The sequence below is a fragment of the Lytechinus pictus genome, chromosome 2 (genome assembly GCF_037042905.1).
Source record: "Lytechinus pictus isolate F3 Inbred chromosome 2, Lp3.0, whole genome shotgun sequence".
NCBI lineage: Eukaryota > Metazoa > Echinodermata > Echinoidea > Temnopleuroida > Toxopneustidae > Lytechinus > Lytechinus pictus.
The window spans coordinates 32,871,498-32,888,464 of NC_087246.1; the positions used below are offsets into that span (position 1 = coordinate 32,871,498).

A 16,967-nucleotide genomic window follows, 5' to 3' on the forward strand; every position below is an offset into this window, starting at 1 on the left:
GCCTGTTTTCAAATGCTATTTTTGCTGTCTCGTTTGCAGAGCTGGACTGTCCTTCGAACACTGTGTACGATCCATGCTTCAGTGGCTGTCCAGCAACATGTTCCTCTGCTTCCAGCTCATTGTCCTGCAATGCCACCTGCCAGGAGACATGCCGATGTGAGGATGGACTGGTGCTCGATGGCGGGAAGTGCGTTGATCCATCGCAGTGTGGTTGCACTCTGGACAACGGTGTTTATATTCCGGTAAGCTTGAAATCCAGTGCTGCAGTAGCTAACATGCAGGTGACTTTTTCCATTTCAGTAGTATTAACTCTTTGCCCGCTTTGTTCGACTGGAGTCACATACAGGGGGCTGCCAACTTCGACTAAGTCACATTTCATTCACAATAGACACAGAGCGTATTAAGTCTGTTGTTCATGCACACATACACATTAGTGATGTGTGCATCGCATTGTACTGTGTACACAATGCTTTTCTTTACAATAAACCAATCAAAAGCTATTGTGAGCTGAATTAGCATATTCCATGCAAATCCCCACTTAAGATTGCACCTAGAAATTAATGTGGCACAGGAGTGATCCTGTCCGTGGCGGGCAAAGAGTTGAGACACCGTTTAGTGTAAGTTCAAGCTGTTCCATCGAGCAGCCACTGAAGTGTGTGCTGCTGTATATCCTTTCCTTTTTTCTGAGTTGACCCTTGATTTTTGTTGCACTCATTTGACAGTCTGGGGGAGCATGGACCGACTCGGATTGCACACAACACTGCACCTGTGAAGCTGGGCGTTCCCAGTGTGATGCTTTTGAGTGCGGAGAGAACGAAGAATGTGATATCAAGAACGGAGTTCCAAGCTGTTACTGCAAAGACGGCTACACCTCCCTTGGAGATGCCTGCTTTAGAGGTGAGAATTCCATTTTGAGACATCGATAGCTTTTTCCTTTTATCCCCTTGAGATGATGAATGAAAATACATTTTAGCGTTGGAGCGTTTTCATGGTTGGAAGCCGATGGGGATCCTGACTTATTTTTTGCGATTCTTCTTTATTCATAGCTCCTGGGTATTGTCAGATCTGGGGTGATCCTCATTATGTTACCTTCGATAAGAAGAACTACAACTTCCAGGGTGCCTGCGACTACACTTTGGTCAGAGATTGCGGAAACTCCAGTGACTACCACCTGTGGTCCAACAATGAACGACGGCGCCCATCCGACCGTGTTTCTTTCCTGAGGGAAGTGATACTTGATCTAAGGGGTTCCCGATATTCTTTGATGAAGGGCTTCCACGTCAGAGTAAATGGCGTAGATGTGTCTGACTACCTTCCCTACATTGATGACCAGGTCTGGATCTACCGGGATGTGACATCAATGGTATGAGGAAGACAATTTTTTTCTTCTCAGTCTGTATTTATGTAAATGAGGGTGTTGTTGAGGCATGTTTTGTAGAAGAATTGCAGGTTTTTTTGTTGTTGTTCAAATAATGAAAGAAAGCCAGTTTGAATGTATGCTTCCGGGTGTTGAATGTTTGAAGGGGTTGTGTTGTAGCTTAGTTGAATTTCTTGAACGTTGAAGCATGTGCAGGATAAGTACTTCCCTCTTTCTTTTCTTATAGAATCTGGTCACAGATTTCTTGTGGGTGAGCTACGACGGACAAGACAGCGCTGATGTGTACCTCAGCTACTATGCAGGAAGAACCTGTGGCCTTTGTGGATCTTTTGATGGCGAGAAGGAGAATGATATGCTGCTTCCTTCCGGGGATTTGGTAAGAGAAACCTGCCATGTATCACTCTTAAGTCCGTCATGAATTTCCTTTTGTTCTTGTGATGAATGGATACGTCTTGCGGGGAAAGTGCCTTTCAGTCATTCCTGTTTCTTACGGAGAACTTGATGAAGTGTTTTGTACTGTGAAAGCTTTCGGAAGATTTATATTGATTTGTTTTTTCAACAGGCAAGATCTGCGACTGAGTTTGGAAACAGTTGGGTCGTTAATCCTGACCAGTGCGAAGATGTGGATCCAGGTCCAACCGATCCTTGCGAGGAGGTAGAGAACAGACTGACAGCATCTAATGATCTCTGCTATTACTTGAAGGATCCTTCAGGTAAGTTTGAATGTCATGGGAACAATCTTTCAAACGTTGTTGTCCACTTCAACCTGTCTGGAGTTTGTGTTAGTGTCACGTTTGGTCAGGGGAAATGCTCTGAGAAATTGTCATGATGAATGGAAGTACATGTAAAAGCATGCTTCATCTAACAACATCTGACCTAATCTTGCCCCCTGTACAGGACCATTTGAATCTTGCATTGAGATTTTGAGCCCTGACGACTACTACGACTCCTGCGTCTATGACGTTTGCTTAACCGGTGATGATGCTCTGTGTGCCAGTCTCGCACAGTATGCCCGTGCCTGCAAGATGGAGGGAGGGGATCCTGGCAGATGGAGACTGGGTGTGGATGAATGCCGTAAGTCAATCTGTAGACAATATTTTTGGGGGTGTATCTCTTGATTGGTGATATGTTTGTTGGTAGAGATTAGAGATCATGTTTATGCGGTGTTGGTAAAGACCGTCACCTTGTGCCTGTTTTCAAATGCTATTTTTGCTGTCTCGTTTGCAGAGCTGGACTGTCCTTCGAACACTGTGTACGATCCATGCTTCAGTGGCTGTCCAGCAACATGTTCCTCTGCTTCCAGCTCATTGTCCTGCAATGCCACCTGCCAGGAGACATGCCGATGTGAGGATGGACTGGTGCTCGATGGCGGGAAGTGCGTTGATCCATCGCAGTGTGGTTGCACTCTGGACAACGGTGTTTATATTCCGGTAAGCTTGAAATCCAGTGCTGCAGTAGCTAACATGCAGGTGACTTTTTCCATTTCAGTAGTATTAACTCTTTGCCCGCTTTGTTCGACTGGAGTCACATACAGGGGGCTGCCAACTTCGACTAAGTCACATTTCATTCACAATAGACACAGAGCGTATTAAGTCTGTTGTTCATGCACACATACACATTAGTGATGTGTGCATCGCATTGTACTGTGTACACAATGCTTTTCTTTACAATAAACCAATCAAAAGCTATTGTGAGCTGAATTAGCATATTCCATGCAAATCCCCACTTAAGATTGCACCTAGAAATTAATGTGGCACAGGAGTGATCCTGTCCGTGGCGGGCAAAGAGTTGAGACACCGTTTAGTGTAAGTTCAAGCTGTTCCATCGAGCAGCCACTGAAGTGTGTGCTGCTGTATATCCTTTCCTTTTTTCTGAGTTGACCCTTGATTTTTGTTGCACTCATTTGACAGTCTGGGGGAGCATGGACCGACTCGGATTGCACACAACACTGCACCTGTGAAGCTGGGCGTTCCCAGTGTGATGCTTTTGAGTGCGGAGAGAACGAAGAATGTGATATCAAGAACGGAGTTCCAAGCTGTTACTGCAAAGACGGCTACACCTCCCTTGGAGATGCCTGCTTTAGAGGTGAGAATTCCATTTTGAGACATCGATAGCTTTTTCCTTTTATCCCCTTGAGATGATGAATGAAAATACATTTTAGCGTTGGAGCGTTTTCATGGTTGGAAGCCGATGGGGATCCTGACTTATTTTTTGCGATTCTTCTTTATTCATAGCTCCTGGGTATTGTCAGATCTGGGGTGATCCTCATTATGTTACCTTCGATAAGAAGAACTACAACTTCCAGGGTGCCTGCGACTACACTTTGGTCAGAGATTGCGGAAACTCCAGTGACTACCACCTGTGGTCCAACAATGAACGACGGCGCCCATCCGACCGTGTTTCTTTCCTGAGGGAAGTGATACTTGATCTAAGGGGTTCCCGATATTCTTTGATGAAGGGCTTCCACGTCAGAGTAAATGGCGTAGATGTGTCTGACTACCTTCCCTACATTGATGACCAGGTCTGGATCTACCGGGATGTGACATCAATGGTATGAGGAAGACAATTTTTTTCTTCTCAGTCTGTATTTATGTAAATGAGGGTGTTGTTGAGGCATGTTTTGTAGAAGAATTGCAGGTTTTTTTGTTGTTGTTCAAATAATGAAAGAAAGCCAGTTTGAATGTATGCTTCCGGGTGTTGAATGTTTGAAGGGGTTGTGTTGTAGCTTAGTTGAATTTCTTGAACGTTGAAGCATGTGCAGGATAAGTACTTCCCTCTTTCTTTTCTTATAGAATCTGGTCACAGATTTCTTGTGGGTGAGCTACGACGGACAAGACAGCGCTGATGTGTACCTCAGCTACTATGCAGGAAGAACCTGTGGCCTTTGTGGATCTTTTGATGGCGAGAAGGAGAATGATATGCTGCTTCCTTCCGGGGATTTGGTAAGAGAAACCTGCCATGTATCACTCTTAAGTCCGTCATGAATTTCCTTTTGTTCTTGTGATGAATGGATACGTCTTGCGGGGAAAGTGCCTTTCAGTCATTCCTGTTTCTTACGGAGAACTTGATGAAGTGTTTTGTACTGTGAAAGCTTTCGGAAGATTTATATTGATTTGTTTTTTCAACAGGCAAGATCTGCGACTGAGTTTGGAAACAGTTGGGTCGTTAATCCTGACCAGTGCGAAGATGTGGATCCAGGTCCAACCGATCCTTGCGAGGAGGTAGAGAACAGACTGACAGCATCTAATGATCTCTGCTATTACTTGAAGGATCCTTCAGGTAAGTTTGAATGTCATGGGAACAATCTTTCAAACGTTGTTGTCCACTTCAACCTGTCTGGAGTTTGTGTTAGTGTCACGTTTGGTCAGGGGAAATGCTCTGAGAAATTGTCATGATGAATGGAAAGTACATGTAAAAGCATGCTTCATCTAACAACATCTGACCTAATCTTGCCCCCTGTACAGGACCATTTGAATCTTGCATTGAGATTTTGAGCCCTGACGACTACTACGACTCCTGCGTCTATGACGTTTGCTTAACCGGTGATGATGCTCTGTGTGCCAGTCTCGCACAGTATGCCCGTGCCTGCAAGATGGAGGGAGGGGATCCTGGCAGATGGAGACTGGGTGTGGATGAATGCCGTAAGTCAATCTGTAGACAATATTTTTGGGGGTGTATCTCTTGATTGGTGATATGTTTGTTGGTAGAGATTAGAGATCATGTTTATGCGGTGTTGGTAAAGACCGTCACCTTGTGCCTGTTTTCAAATGCTATTTTTGCTGTCTCGTTTGCAGAGCTGGACTGTCCTTCGAACACTGTGTACGATCCATGCTTCAGTGGCTGTCCAGCAACATGTTCCTCTGCTTCCAGCTCATTGTCCTGCAATGCCACCTGCCAGGAGACATGCCGATGTGAGGATGGACTGGTGCTCGATGGCGGGAAGTGCGTTGATCCATCGCAGTGTGGTTGCACTCTGGACAACGGTGTTTATATTCCGGTAAGCTTGAAATCCAGTGCTGCAGTAGCTAACATGCAGGTGACTTTTTCCATTTCAGTAGTATTAACTCTTTGCCCGCTTTGTTCGACTGGAGTCACATACAGGGGGCTGCCAACTTCGACTAAGTCACATTTCATTCACAATAGACACAGAGCGTATTAAGTCTGTTGTTCATGCACACATACACATTAGTGATGTGTGCATCGCATTGTACTGTGTACACAATGCTTTTCTTTACAATAAACCAATCAAAAGCTATTGTGAGCTGAATTAGCATATTCCATGCAAATCCCCACTTAAGATTGCACCTAGAAATTAATGTGGCACAGGAGTGATCCTGTCCGTGGCGGGCAAAGAGTTGAGACACCGTTTAGTGTAAGTTCAAGCTGTTCCATCGAGCAGCCACTGAAGTGTGTGCTGCTGTATATCCTTTCCTTTTTTCTGAGTTGACCCTTGATTTTTGTTGCACTCATTTGACAGTCTGGGGGAGCATGGACCGACTCGGATTGCACACAACACTGCACCTGTGAAGCTGGGCGTTCCCAGTGTGATGCTTTTGAGTGCGGAGAGAACGAAGAATGTGATATCAAGAACGGAGTTCCAAGCTGTTACTGCAAAGACGGCTACACCTCCCTTGGAGATGCCTGCTTTAGAGGTGAGAATTCCATTTTGAGACATCGATAGCTTTTTCCTTTTATCCCCTTGAGATGATGAATGAAAATACATTTTAGCGTTGGAGCGTTTTCATGGTTGGAAGCCGATGGGGATCCTGACTTATTTTTTGCGATTCTTCTTTATTCATAGCTCCTGGGTATTGTCAGATCTGGGGTGATCCTCATTATGTTACCTTCGATAAGAAGAACTACAACTTCCAGGGTGCCTGCGACTACACTTTGGTCAGAGATTGCGGAAACTCCAGTGACTACCACCTGTGGTCCAACAATGAACGACGGCGCCCATCCGACCGTGTTTCTTTCCTGAGGGAAGTGATACTTGATCTAAGGGGTTCCCGATATTCTTTGATGAAGGGCTTCCACGTCAGAGTAAATGGCGTAGATGTGTCTGACTACCTTCCCTACATTGATGACCAGGTCTGGATCTACCGGGATGTGACATCAATGGTATGAGGAAGACAATTTTTTTCTTCTCAGTCTGTATTTATGTAAATGAGGGTGTTGTTGAGGCATGTTTTGTAGAAGAATTGCAGGTTTTTTTGTTGTTGTTCAAATAATGAAAGAAAGCCAGTTTGAATGTATGCTTCCGGGTGTTGAATGTTTGAAGGGGTTGTGTTGTAGCTTAGTTGAATTTCTTGAACGTTGAAGCATGTGCAGGATAAGTACTTCCCTCTTTCTTTTCTTATAGAATCTGGTCACAGATTTCTTGTGGGTGAGCTACGACGGACAAGACAGCGCTGATGTGTACCTCAGCTACTATGCAGGAAGAACCTGTGGCCTTTGTGGATCTTTTGATGGCGAGAAGGAGAATGATATGCTGCTTCCTTCCGGGGATTTGGTAAGAGAAACCTGCCATGTATCACTCTTAAGTCCGTCATGAATTTCCTTTTGTTCTTGTGATGAATGGATACGTCTTGCGGGGAAAGTGCCTTTCAGTCATTCCTGTTTCTTACGGAGAACTTGATGAAGTGTTTTGTACTGTGAAAGCTTTCGGAAGATTTATATTGATTTGTTTTTTCAACAGGCAAGATCTGCGACTGAGTTTGGAAACAGTTGGGTCGTTAATCCTGACCAGTGCGAAGATGTGGATCCAGGTCCAACCGATCCTTGCGAGGAGGTAGAGAACAGACTGACAGCATCTAATGATCTCTGCTATTACTTGAAGGATCCTTCAGGTAAGTTTGAATGTCATGGGAACAATCTTTCAAACGTTGTTGTCCACTTCAACCTGTCTGGAGTTTGTGTTAGTGTCACGTTTGGTCAGGGGAAATGCTCTGAGAAATTGTCATGATGAATGGAAAGTACATGTAAAAGCATGCTTCATCTAACAACATCTGACCTAATCTTGCCCCCTGTACAGGACCATTTGAATCTTGCATTGAGATTTTGAGCCCTGACGACTACTACGACTCCTGCGTCTATGACGTTTGCTTAACCGGTGATGATGCTCTGTGTGCCAGTCTCGCACAGTATGCCCGTGCCTGCAAGATGGAGGGAGGGGATCCTGGCAGATGGAGACTGGGTGTGGATGAATGCCGTAAGTCAATCTGTAGACAATATTTTTGGGGGTGTATCTCTTGATTGGTGATATGTTTGTTGGTAGAGATTAGAGATCATGTTTATGCGGTGTTGGTAAAGACCGTCACCTTGTGCCTGTTTTCAAATGCTATTTTTGCTGTCTCGTTTGCAGAGCTGGACTGTCCTTCGAACACTGTGTACGATCCATGCTTCAGTGGCTGTCCAGCAACATGTTCCTCTGCTTCCAGCTCATTGTCCTGCAATGCCACCTGCCAGGAGACATGCCGATGTGAGGATGGACTGGTGCTCGATGGCGGGAAGTGCGTTGATCCATCGCAGTGTGGTTGCACTCTGGACAACGGTGTTTATATTCCGGTAAGCTTGAAATCCAGTGCTGCAGTAGCTAACATGCAGGTGACTTTTTCCATTTCAGTAGTATTAACTCTTTGCCCGCTTTGTTCGACTGGAGTCACATACAGGGGGCTGCCAACTTCGACTAAGTCACATTTCATTCACAATAGACACAGAGCGTATTAAGTCTGTTGTTCATGCACACATACACATTAGTGATGTGTGCATCGCATTGTACTGTGTACACAATGCTTTTCTTTACAATAAACCAATCAAAAGCTATTGTGAGCTGAATTAGCATATTCCATGCAAATCCCCACTTAAGATTGCACCTAGAAATTAATGTGGCACAGGAGTGATCCTGTCCGTGGCGGGCAAAGAGTTGAGACACCGTTTAGTGTAAGTTCAAGCTGTTCCATCGAGCAGCCACTGAAGTGTGTGCTGCTGTATATCCTTTCCTTTTTTCTGAGTTGACCCTTGATTTTTGTTGCACTCATTTGACAGTCTGGGGGAGCATGGACCGACTCGGATTGCACACAACACTGCACCTGTGAAGCTGGGCGTTCCCAGTGTGATGCTTTTGAGTGCGGAGAGAACGAAGAATGTGATATCAAGAACGGAGTTCCAAGCTGTTACTGCAAAGACGGCTACACCTCCCTTGGAGATGCCTGCTTTAGAGGTGAGAATTCCATTTTGAGACATCGATAGCTTTTTCCTTTTATCCCCTTGAGATGATGAATGAAAATACATTTTAGCGTTGGAGCGTTTTCATGGTTGGAAGCCGATGGGGATCCTGACTTATTTTTTGCGATTCTTCTTTATTCATAGCTCCTGGGTATTGTCAGATCTGGGGTGATCCTCATTATGTTACCTTCGATAAGAAGAACTACAACTTCCAGGGTGCCTGCGACTACACTTTGGTCAGAGATTGCGGAAACTCCAGTGACTACCACCTGTGGTCCAACAATGAACGACGGCGCCCATCCGACCGTGTTTCTTTCCTGAGGGAAGTGATACTTGATCTAAGGGGTTCCCGATATTCTTTGATGAAGGGCTTCCACGTCAGAGTAAATGGCGTAGATGTGTCTGACTACCTTCCCTACATTGATGACCAGGTCTGGATCTACCGGGATGTGACATCAATGGTATGAGGAAGACAATTTTTTTCTTCTCAGTCTGTATTTATGTAAATGAGGGTGTTGTTGAGGCATGTTTTGTAGAAGAATTGCAGGTTTTTTTGTTGTTGTTCAAATAATGAAAGAAAGCCAGTTTGAATGTATGCTTCCGGGTGTTGAATGTTTGAAGGGGTTGTGTTGTAGCTTAGTTGAATTTCTTGAACGTTGAAGCATGTGCAAGATAAGTACTTCCCTCTTTCTTTTCTTATAGAATCTGGTCACAGATTTCTTGTGGGTGAGCTACGACGGACAAGACAGCGCTGATGTGTACCTCAGCTACTATGCAGGAAGAACCTGTGGCCTTTGTGGATCTTTTGATGGCGAGAAGGAGAATGATATGCTGCTTCCTTCCGGGGATTTGGTAAGAGAAACCTGCCATGTATCACTCTTAAGTCCGTCATGAATTTCCTTTTGTTCTTGTGATGAATGGATACGTCTTGCGGGGAAAGTGCCTTTCAGTCATTCCTGTTTCTTACGGAGAACTTGATGAAGTGTTTTGTACTGTGAAAGCTTTCGGAAGATTTATATTGATTTGTTTTTTCAACAGGCAAGATCTGCGACTGAGTTTGGAAACAGTTGGGTCGTTAATCCTGACCAGTGCGAAGATGTGGATCCAGGTCCAACCGATCCTTGCGAGGAGGTAGAGAACAGACTGACAGCATCTAATGATCTCTGCTATTACTTGAAGGATCCTTCAGGTAAGTTTGAATGTCATGGGAACAATCTTTCAAACGTTGTTGTCCACTTCAACCTGTCTGGAGTTTGTGTTAGTGTCACGTTTGGTCAGGGGAAATGCTCTGAGAAATTGTCATGATGAATGGAAAGTACATGTAAAAGCATGCTTCATCTAACAACATCTGACCTAATCTTGCCCCCTGTACAGGACCATTTGAATCTTGCATTGAGATTTTGAGCCCTGACGACTACTACGACTCCTGCGTCTATGACGTTTGCTTAACCGGTGATGATGCTCTGTGTGCCAGTCTCGCACAGTATGCCCGTGCCTGCAAGATGGAGGGAGGGGATCCTGGCAGATGGAGACTGGGTGTGGATGAATGCCGTAAGTCAATCTGTAGACAATATTTTTGGGGGTGTATCTCTTGATTGGTGATATGTTTGTTGGTAGAGATTAGAGATCATGTTTATGCGGTGTTGGTAAAGACCGTCACCTTGTGCCTGTTTTCAAATGCTATTTTTGCTGTCTCGTTTGCAGAGCTGGACTGTCCTTCGAACACTGTGTACGATCCATGCTTCAGTGGCTGTCCAGCAACATGTTCCTCTGCTTCCAGCTCATTGTCCTGCAATGCCACCTGCCAGGAGACATGCCGATGTGAGGATGGACTGGTGCTCGATGGCGGGAAGTGCGTTGATCCATCGCAGTGTGGTTGCACTCTGGACAACGGTGTTTATATTCCGGTAAGCTTGAAATCCAGTGCTGCAGTAGCTAACATGCAGGTGACTTTTTCCATTTCAGTAGTATTAACTCTTTGCCCGCTTTGTTCGACTGGAGTCACATACAGGGGGCTGCCAACTTCGACTAAGTCACATTTCATTCACAATAGACACAGAGCGTATTAAGTCTGTTGTTCATGCACACATACACATTAGTGATGTGTGCATCGCATTGTACTGTGTACACAATGCTTTTCTTTACAATAAACCAATCAAAAGCTATTGTGAGCTGAATTAGCATATTCCATGCAAATCCCCACTTAAGATTGCACCTAGAAATTAATGTGGCACAGGAGTGATCCTGTCCGTGGCGGGCAAAGAGTTGAGACACCGTTTAGTGTAAGTTCAAGCTGTTCCATCGAGCAGCCACTGAAGTGTGTGCTGCTGTATATCCTTTCCTTTTTTCTGAGTTGACCCTTGATTTTTGTTGCACTCATTTGACAGTCTGGGGGAGCATGGACCGACTCGGATTGCACACAACACTGCACCTGTGAAGCTGGGCGTTCCCAGTGTGATGCTTTTGAGTGCGGAGAGAACGAAGAATGTGATATCAAGAACGGAGTTCCAAGCTGTTACTGCAAAGACGGCTACACCTCCCTTGGAGATGCCTGCTTTAGAGGTGAGAATTCCATTTTGAGACATCGATAGCTTTTTCCTTTTATCCCCTTGAGATGATGAATGAAAATACATTTTAGCGTTGGAGCGTTTTCATGGTTGGAAGCCGATGGGGATCCTGACTTATTTTTTGCGATTCTTCTTTATTCATAGCTCCTGGGTATTGTCAGATCTGGGGTGATCCTCATTATGTTACCTTCGATAAGAAGAACTACAACTTCCAGGGTGCCTGCGACTACACTTTGGTCAGAGATTGCGGAAACTCCAGTGACTACCACCTGTGGTCCAACAATGAACGACGGCGCCCATCCGACCGTGTTTCTTTCCTGAGGGAAGTGATACTTGATCTAAGGGGTTCCCGATATTCTTTGATGAAGGGCTTCCACGTCAGAGTAAATGGCGTAGATGTGTCTGACTACCTTCCCTACATTGATGACCAGGTCTGGATCTACCGGGATGTGACATCAATGGTATGAGGAAGACAATTTTTTTCTTCTCAGTCTGTATTTATGTAAATGAGGGTGTTGTTGAGGCATGTTTTGTAGAAGAATTGCAGGTTTTTTTGTTGTTGTTCAAATAATGAAAGAAAGCCAGTTTGAATGTATGCTTCCGGGTGTTGAATGTTTGAAGGGGTTGTGTTGTAGCTTAGTTGAATTTCTTGAACGTTGAAGCATGTGCAAGATAAGTACTTCCCTCTTTCTTTTCTTATAGAATCTGGTCACAGATTTCTTGTGGGTGAGCTACGACGGACAAGACAGCGCTGATGTGTACCTCAGCTACTATGCAGGAAGAACCTGTGGCCTTTGTGGATCTTTTGATGGCGAGAAGGAGAATGATATGCTGCTTCCTTCCGGGGATTTGGTAAGAGAAACCTGCCATGTATCACTCTTAAGTCCGTCATGAATTTCCTTTTGTTCTTGTGATGAATGGATACGTCTTGCGGGGAAAGTGCCTTTCAGTCATTCCTGTTTCTTACGGAGAACTTGATGAAGTGTTTTGTACTGTGAAAGCTTTCGGAAGATTTATATTGATTTGTTTTTTCAACAGGCAAGATCTGCGACTGAGTTTGGAAACAGTTGGGTCGTTAATCCTGACCAGTGCGAAGATGTGGATCCAGGTCCAACCGATCCTTGCGAGGAGGTAGAGAACAGACTGACAGCATCTAATGATCTCTGCTATTACTTGAAGGATCCTTCAGGTAAGTTTGAATGTCATGGGAACAATCTTTCAAACGTTGTTGTCCACTTCAACCTGTCTGGAGTTTGTGTTAGTGTCACGTTTGGTCAGGGGAAATGCTCTGAGAAATTGTCATGATGAATGGAAAGTACATGTAAAAGCATGCTTCATCTAACAACATCTGACCTAATCTTGCCCCCTGTACAGGACCATTTGAATCTTGCATTGAGATTTTGAGCCCTGACGACTACTACGACTCCTGCGTCTATGACGTTTGCTTAACCGGTGATGATGCTCTGTGTGCCAGTCTCGCACAGTATGCCCGTGCCTGCAAGATGGAGGGAGGGGATCCTGGCAGATGGAGACTGGGTGTGGATGAATGCCGTAAGTCAATCTGTAGACAATATTTTTGGGGGTGTATCTCTTGATTGGTGATATGTTTGTTGGTAGAGATTAGAGATCATGTTTATGCGGTGTTGGTAAAGACCGTCACCTTGTGCCTGTTTTCAAATGCTATTTTTGCTGTCTCGTTTGCAGAGCTGGACTGTCCTTCGAACACTGTGTACGATCCATGCTTCAGTGGCTGTCCAGCAACATGTTCCTCTGCTTCCAGCTCATTGTCCTGCAATGCCACCTGCCAGGAGACATGCCGATGTGAGGATGGACTGGTGCTCGATGGCGGGAAGTGCGTTGATCCATCGCAGTGTGGTTGCACTCTGGACAACGGTGTTTATATTCCGGTAAGCTTGAAATCCAGTGCTGCAGTAGCTAACATGCAGGTGACTTTTTCCATTTCAGTAGTATTAACTCTTTGCCCGCTTTGTTCGACTGGAGTCACATACAGGGGGCTGCCAACTTCGACTAAGTCACATTTCATTCACAATAGACACAGAGCGTATTAAGTCTGTTGTTCATGCACACATACACATTAGTGATGTGTGCATCGCATTGTACTGTGTACACAATGCTTTTCTTTACAATAAACCAATCAAAAGCTATTGTGAGCTGAATTAGCATATTCCATGCAAATCCCCACTTAAGATTGCACCTAGAAATTAATGTGGCACAGGAGTGATCCTGTCCGTGGCGGGCAAAGAGTTGAGACACCGTTTAGTGTAAGTTCAAGCTGTTCCATCGAGCAGCCACTGAAGTGTGTGCTGCTGTATATCCTTTCCTTTTTTCTGAGTTGACCCTTGATTTTTGTTGCACTCATTTGACAGTCTGGGGGAGCATGGACCGACTCGGATTGCACACAACACTGCACCTGTGAAGCTGGGCGTTCCCAGTGTGATGCTTTTGAGTGCGGAGAGAACGAAGAATGTGATATCAAGAACGGAGTTCCAAGCTGTTACTGCAAAGACGGCTACACCTCCCTTGGAGATGCCTGCTTTAGAGGTGAGAATTCCATTTTGAGACATCGATAGCTTTTTCCTTTTATCCCCTTGAGATGATGAATGAAAATACATTTTAGCGTTGGAGCGTTTTCATGGTTGGAAGCCGATGGGGATCCTGACTTATTTTTTGCGATTCTTCTTTATTCATAGCTCCTGGGTATTGTCAGATCTGGGGTGATCCTCATTATGTTACCTTCGATAAGAAGAACTACAACTTCCAGGGTGCCTGCGACTACACTTTGGTCAGAGATTGCGGAAACTCCAGTGACTACCACCTGTGGTCCAACAATGAACGACGGCGCCCATCCGACCGTGTTTCTTTCCTGAGGGAAGTGATACTTGATCTAAGGGGTTCCCGATATTCTTTGATGAAGGGCTTCCACGTCAGAGTAAATGGCGTAGATGTGTCTGACTACCTTCCCTACATTGATGACCAGGTCTGGATCTACCGGGATGTGACATCAATGGTATGAGGAAGACAATTTTTTTCTTCTCAGTCTGTATTTATGTAAATGAGGGTGTTGTTGAGGCATGTTTTGTAGAAGAATTGCAGGTTTTTTTGTTGTTGTTCAAATAATGAAAGAAAGCCAGTTTGAATGTATGCTTCCGGGTGTTGAATGTTTGAAGGGGTTGTGTTGTAGCTTAGTTGAATTTCTTGAACGTTGAAGCATGTGCAGGATAAGTACTTCCCTCTTTCTTTTCTTATAGAATCTGGTCACAGATTTCTTGTGGGTGAGCTACGACGGACAAGACAGCGCTGATGTGTACCTCAGCTACTATGCAGGAAGAACCTGTGGCCTTTGTGGATCTTTTGATGGCGAGAAGGAGAATGATATGCTGCTTCCTTCCGGGGATTTGGTAAGAGAAACCTGCCATGTATCACTCTTAAGTCCGTCATGAATTTCCTTTTGTTCTTGTGATGAATGGATACGTCTTGCGGGGAAAGTGCCTTTCAGTCATTCCTGTTTCTTACGGAGAACTTGATGAAGTGTTTTGTACTGTGAAAGCTTTCGGAAGATTTATATTGATTTGTTTTTTCAACAGGCAAGATCTGCGACTGAGTTTGGAAACAGTTGGGTCGTTAATCCTGACCAGTGCGAAGATGTGGATCCAGGTCCAACCGATCCTTGCGAGGAGGTAGAGAACAGACTGACAGCATCTAATGATCTCTGCTATTACTTGAAGGATCCTTCAGGTAAGTTTGAATGTCATGGGAACAATCTTTCAAACGTTGTTGTCCACTTCAACCTGTCTGGAGTTTGTGTTAGTGTCACGTTTGGTCAGGGGAAATGCTCTGAGAAATTGTCATGATGAATGGAAAGTACATGTAAAAGCATGCTTCATCTAACAACATCTGACCTAATCTTGCCCCCTGTACAGGACCATTTGAATCTTGCATTGAGATTTTGAGCCCTGACGACTACTACGACTCCTGCGTCTATGACGTTTGCTTAACCGGTGATGATGCTCTGTGTGCCAGTCTCGCACAGTATGCCCGTGCCTGCAAGATGGAGGGAGGGGATCCTGGCAGATGGAGACTGGGTGTGGATGAATGCCGTAAGTCAATCTGTAGACAATATTTTTGGGGGTGTATCTCTTGATTGGTGATATGTTTGTTGGTAGAGATTAGAGATCATGTTTATGCGGTGTTGGTAAAGACCGTCACCTTGTGCCTGTTTTCAAATGCTATTTTTGCTGTCTCGTTTGCAGAGCTGGACTGTCCTTCGAACACTGTGTACGATCCATGCTTCAGTGGCTGTCCAGCAACATGTTCCTCTGCTTCCAGCTCATTGTCCTGCAATGCCACCTGCCAGGAGACATGCCGATGTGAGGATGGACTGGTGCTCGATGGCGGGAAGTGCGTTGATCCATCGCAGTGTGGTTGCACTCTGGACAACGGTGTTTATATTCCGGTAAGCTTGAAATCCAGTGCTGCAGTAGCTAACATGCAGGTGACTTTTTCCATTTCAGTAGTATTAACTCTTTGCCCGCTTTGTTCGACTGGAGTCACATACAGGGGGCTGCCAACTTCGACTAAGTCACATTTCATTCACAATAGACACAGAGCGTATTAAGTCTGTTGTTCATGCACACATACACATTAGTGATGTGTGCATCGCATTGTACTGTGTACACAATGCTTTTCTTTACAATAAACCAATCAAAAGCTATTGTGAGCTGAATTAGCATATTCCATGCAAATCCCCACTTAAGATTGCACCTAGAAATTAATGTGGCACAGGAGTGATCCTGTCCGTGGCGGGCAAAGAGTTGAGACACCGTTTAGTGTATGTTCAAGCTGTTCCATCGAGCAGCCACTGAAGTGTGTGCTGCTGTATATCCTTTCCTTTTTTCTGAGTTGACCCTTGATTTTTGTTGCACTCATTTGACAGTCTGGGGGAGCATGGACCGACTCGGATTGCACACAACACTGCACCTGTGAAGCTGGGCGTTCCCAGTGTGATGCTTTTGAGTGCGGAGAGAACGAAGAATGTGATATCAAGAACGGAGTTCCAAGCTGTTACTGCAAAGACGGCTACACCTCCCTTGGAGATGCCTGCTTTAGAGGTGAGAATTCCATTTTGAGACATCGATAGCTTTTTCCTTTTATCCCCTTGAGATGATGAGTGAAAATACATTTTAGCGTTGGAGCGTTTTCATGGTTGGAAGCCGATGGGGATCCTGACTTATTTTTTGCGATTCTTCTTTATTCATAGCTCCTGGGTATTGTCAGATCTGGGGTGATCCTCATTATGTTACCTTCGATAAGAAGAACTACAACTTCCAGGGTGCCTGCGACTACACTTTGGTCAGAGATTGCGGAAACTCCAGTGACTACCACCTGTGGTCCAACAATGAACGACGGCGCCCATCCGACCGTGTTTCTTTCCTGAGGGAAGTGATACTTGATCTAAGGGGTTCCCGATATTCTTTGATGAAGGGCTTCCACGTCAGAGTAAATGGCGTAGATGTGTCTGACTACCTTCCCTACATTGATGACCAGGTCTGGATCTACCGGGATGTGACATCAATGGTATGAGGAAGACAATTTTTTTCTTCTCAGTCTGTATTTATGTAAATGAGGGTGTTGTTGAGGCATGTTTTGTAGAAGAATTGCAGGTTTTTTTGTTGTTGTTCAAATAATGAAAGAAAGCCAGTTTGAATGTATGCTTCCGGGTGTTGAATGTTTGAAGGGGTTGTGTTGTAGCTTAGTTGAATTTCTTGAACGTTGAAGCA

General features: G+C 44.8%; 1 protein-coding gene across 1 annotated transcript in view; it reads left to right on the forward strand.

The window, feature by feature from the left end:
- LOC129281293 (uncharacterized) overlaps window positions 1-16,967 on the forward strand; it is a 161,986-nt gene that overhangs the window by 39,718 nt on the left and 105,301 nt on the right. The window contains exons 48-86 of the mRNA XM_064095604.1: window positions 40-242; window positions 723-897; window positions 1,047-1,363; window positions 1,605-1,754; window positions 1,941-2,091; window positions 2,276-2,452; window positions 2,606-2,808; window positions 3,289-3,463; window positions 3,613-3,929; window positions 4,171-4,320; window positions 4,507-4,657; window positions 4,843-5,019; window positions 5,173-5,375; window positions 5,856-6,030; window positions 6,180-6,496; window positions 6,738-6,887; window positions 7,074-7,224; window positions 7,410-7,586; window positions 7,740-7,942; window positions 8,423-8,597; window positions 8,747-9,063; window positions 9,305-9,454; window positions 9,641-9,791; window positions 9,977-10,153; window positions 10,307-10,509; window positions 10,990-11,164; window positions 11,314-11,630; window positions 11,872-12,021; window positions 12,208-12,358; window positions 12,544-12,720; window positions 12,874-13,076; window positions 13,557-13,731; window positions 13,881-14,197; window positions 14,439-14,588; window positions 14,775-14,925; window positions 15,111-15,287; window positions 15,441-15,643; window positions 16,124-16,298; window positions 16,448-16,764. Of these exons, the coding sequence (XP_063951674.1) occupies window positions 40-242; window positions 723-897; window positions 1,047-1,363; window positions 1,605-1,754; window positions 1,941-2,091; window positions 2,276-2,452; window positions 2,606-2,808; window positions 3,289-3,463; window positions 3,613-3,929; window positions 4,171-4,320; window positions 4,507-4,657; window positions 4,843-5,019; window positions 5,173-5,375; window positions 5,856-6,030; window positions 6,180-6,496; window positions 6,738-6,887; window positions 7,074-7,224; window positions 7,410-7,586; window positions 7,740-7,942; window positions 8,423-8,597; window positions 8,747-9,063; window positions 9,305-9,454; window positions 9,641-9,791; window positions 9,977-10,153; window positions 10,307-10,509; window positions 10,990-11,164; window positions 11,314-11,630; window positions 11,872-12,021; window positions 12,208-12,358; window positions 12,544-12,720; window positions 12,874-13,076; window positions 13,557-13,731; window positions 13,881-14,197; window positions 14,439-14,588; window positions 14,775-14,925; window positions 15,111-15,287; window positions 15,441-15,643; window positions 16,124-16,298; window positions 16,448-16,764 (7,733 nt within the window). The remainder of the gene's footprint in view (window positions 1-39; window positions 243-722; window positions 898-1,046; window positions 1,364-1,604; window positions 1,755-1,940; window positions 2,092-2,275; window positions 2,453-2,605; window positions 2,809-3,288; window positions 3,464-3,612; window positions 3,930-4,170; window positions 4,321-4,506; window positions 4,658-4,842; window positions 5,020-5,172; window positions 5,376-5,855; window positions 6,031-6,179; window positions 6,497-6,737; window positions 6,888-7,073; window positions 7,225-7,409; window positions 7,587-7,739; window positions 7,943-8,422; window positions 8,598-8,746; window positions 9,064-9,304; window positions 9,455-9,640; window positions 9,792-9,976; window positions 10,154-10,306; window positions 10,510-10,989; window positions 11,165-11,313; window positions 11,631-11,871; window positions 12,022-12,207; window positions 12,359-12,543; window positions 12,721-12,873; window positions 13,077-13,556; window positions 13,732-13,880; window positions 14,198-14,438; window positions 14,589-14,774; window positions 14,926-15,110; window positions 15,288-15,440; window positions 15,644-16,123; window positions 16,299-16,447; window positions 16,765-16,967) is intronic.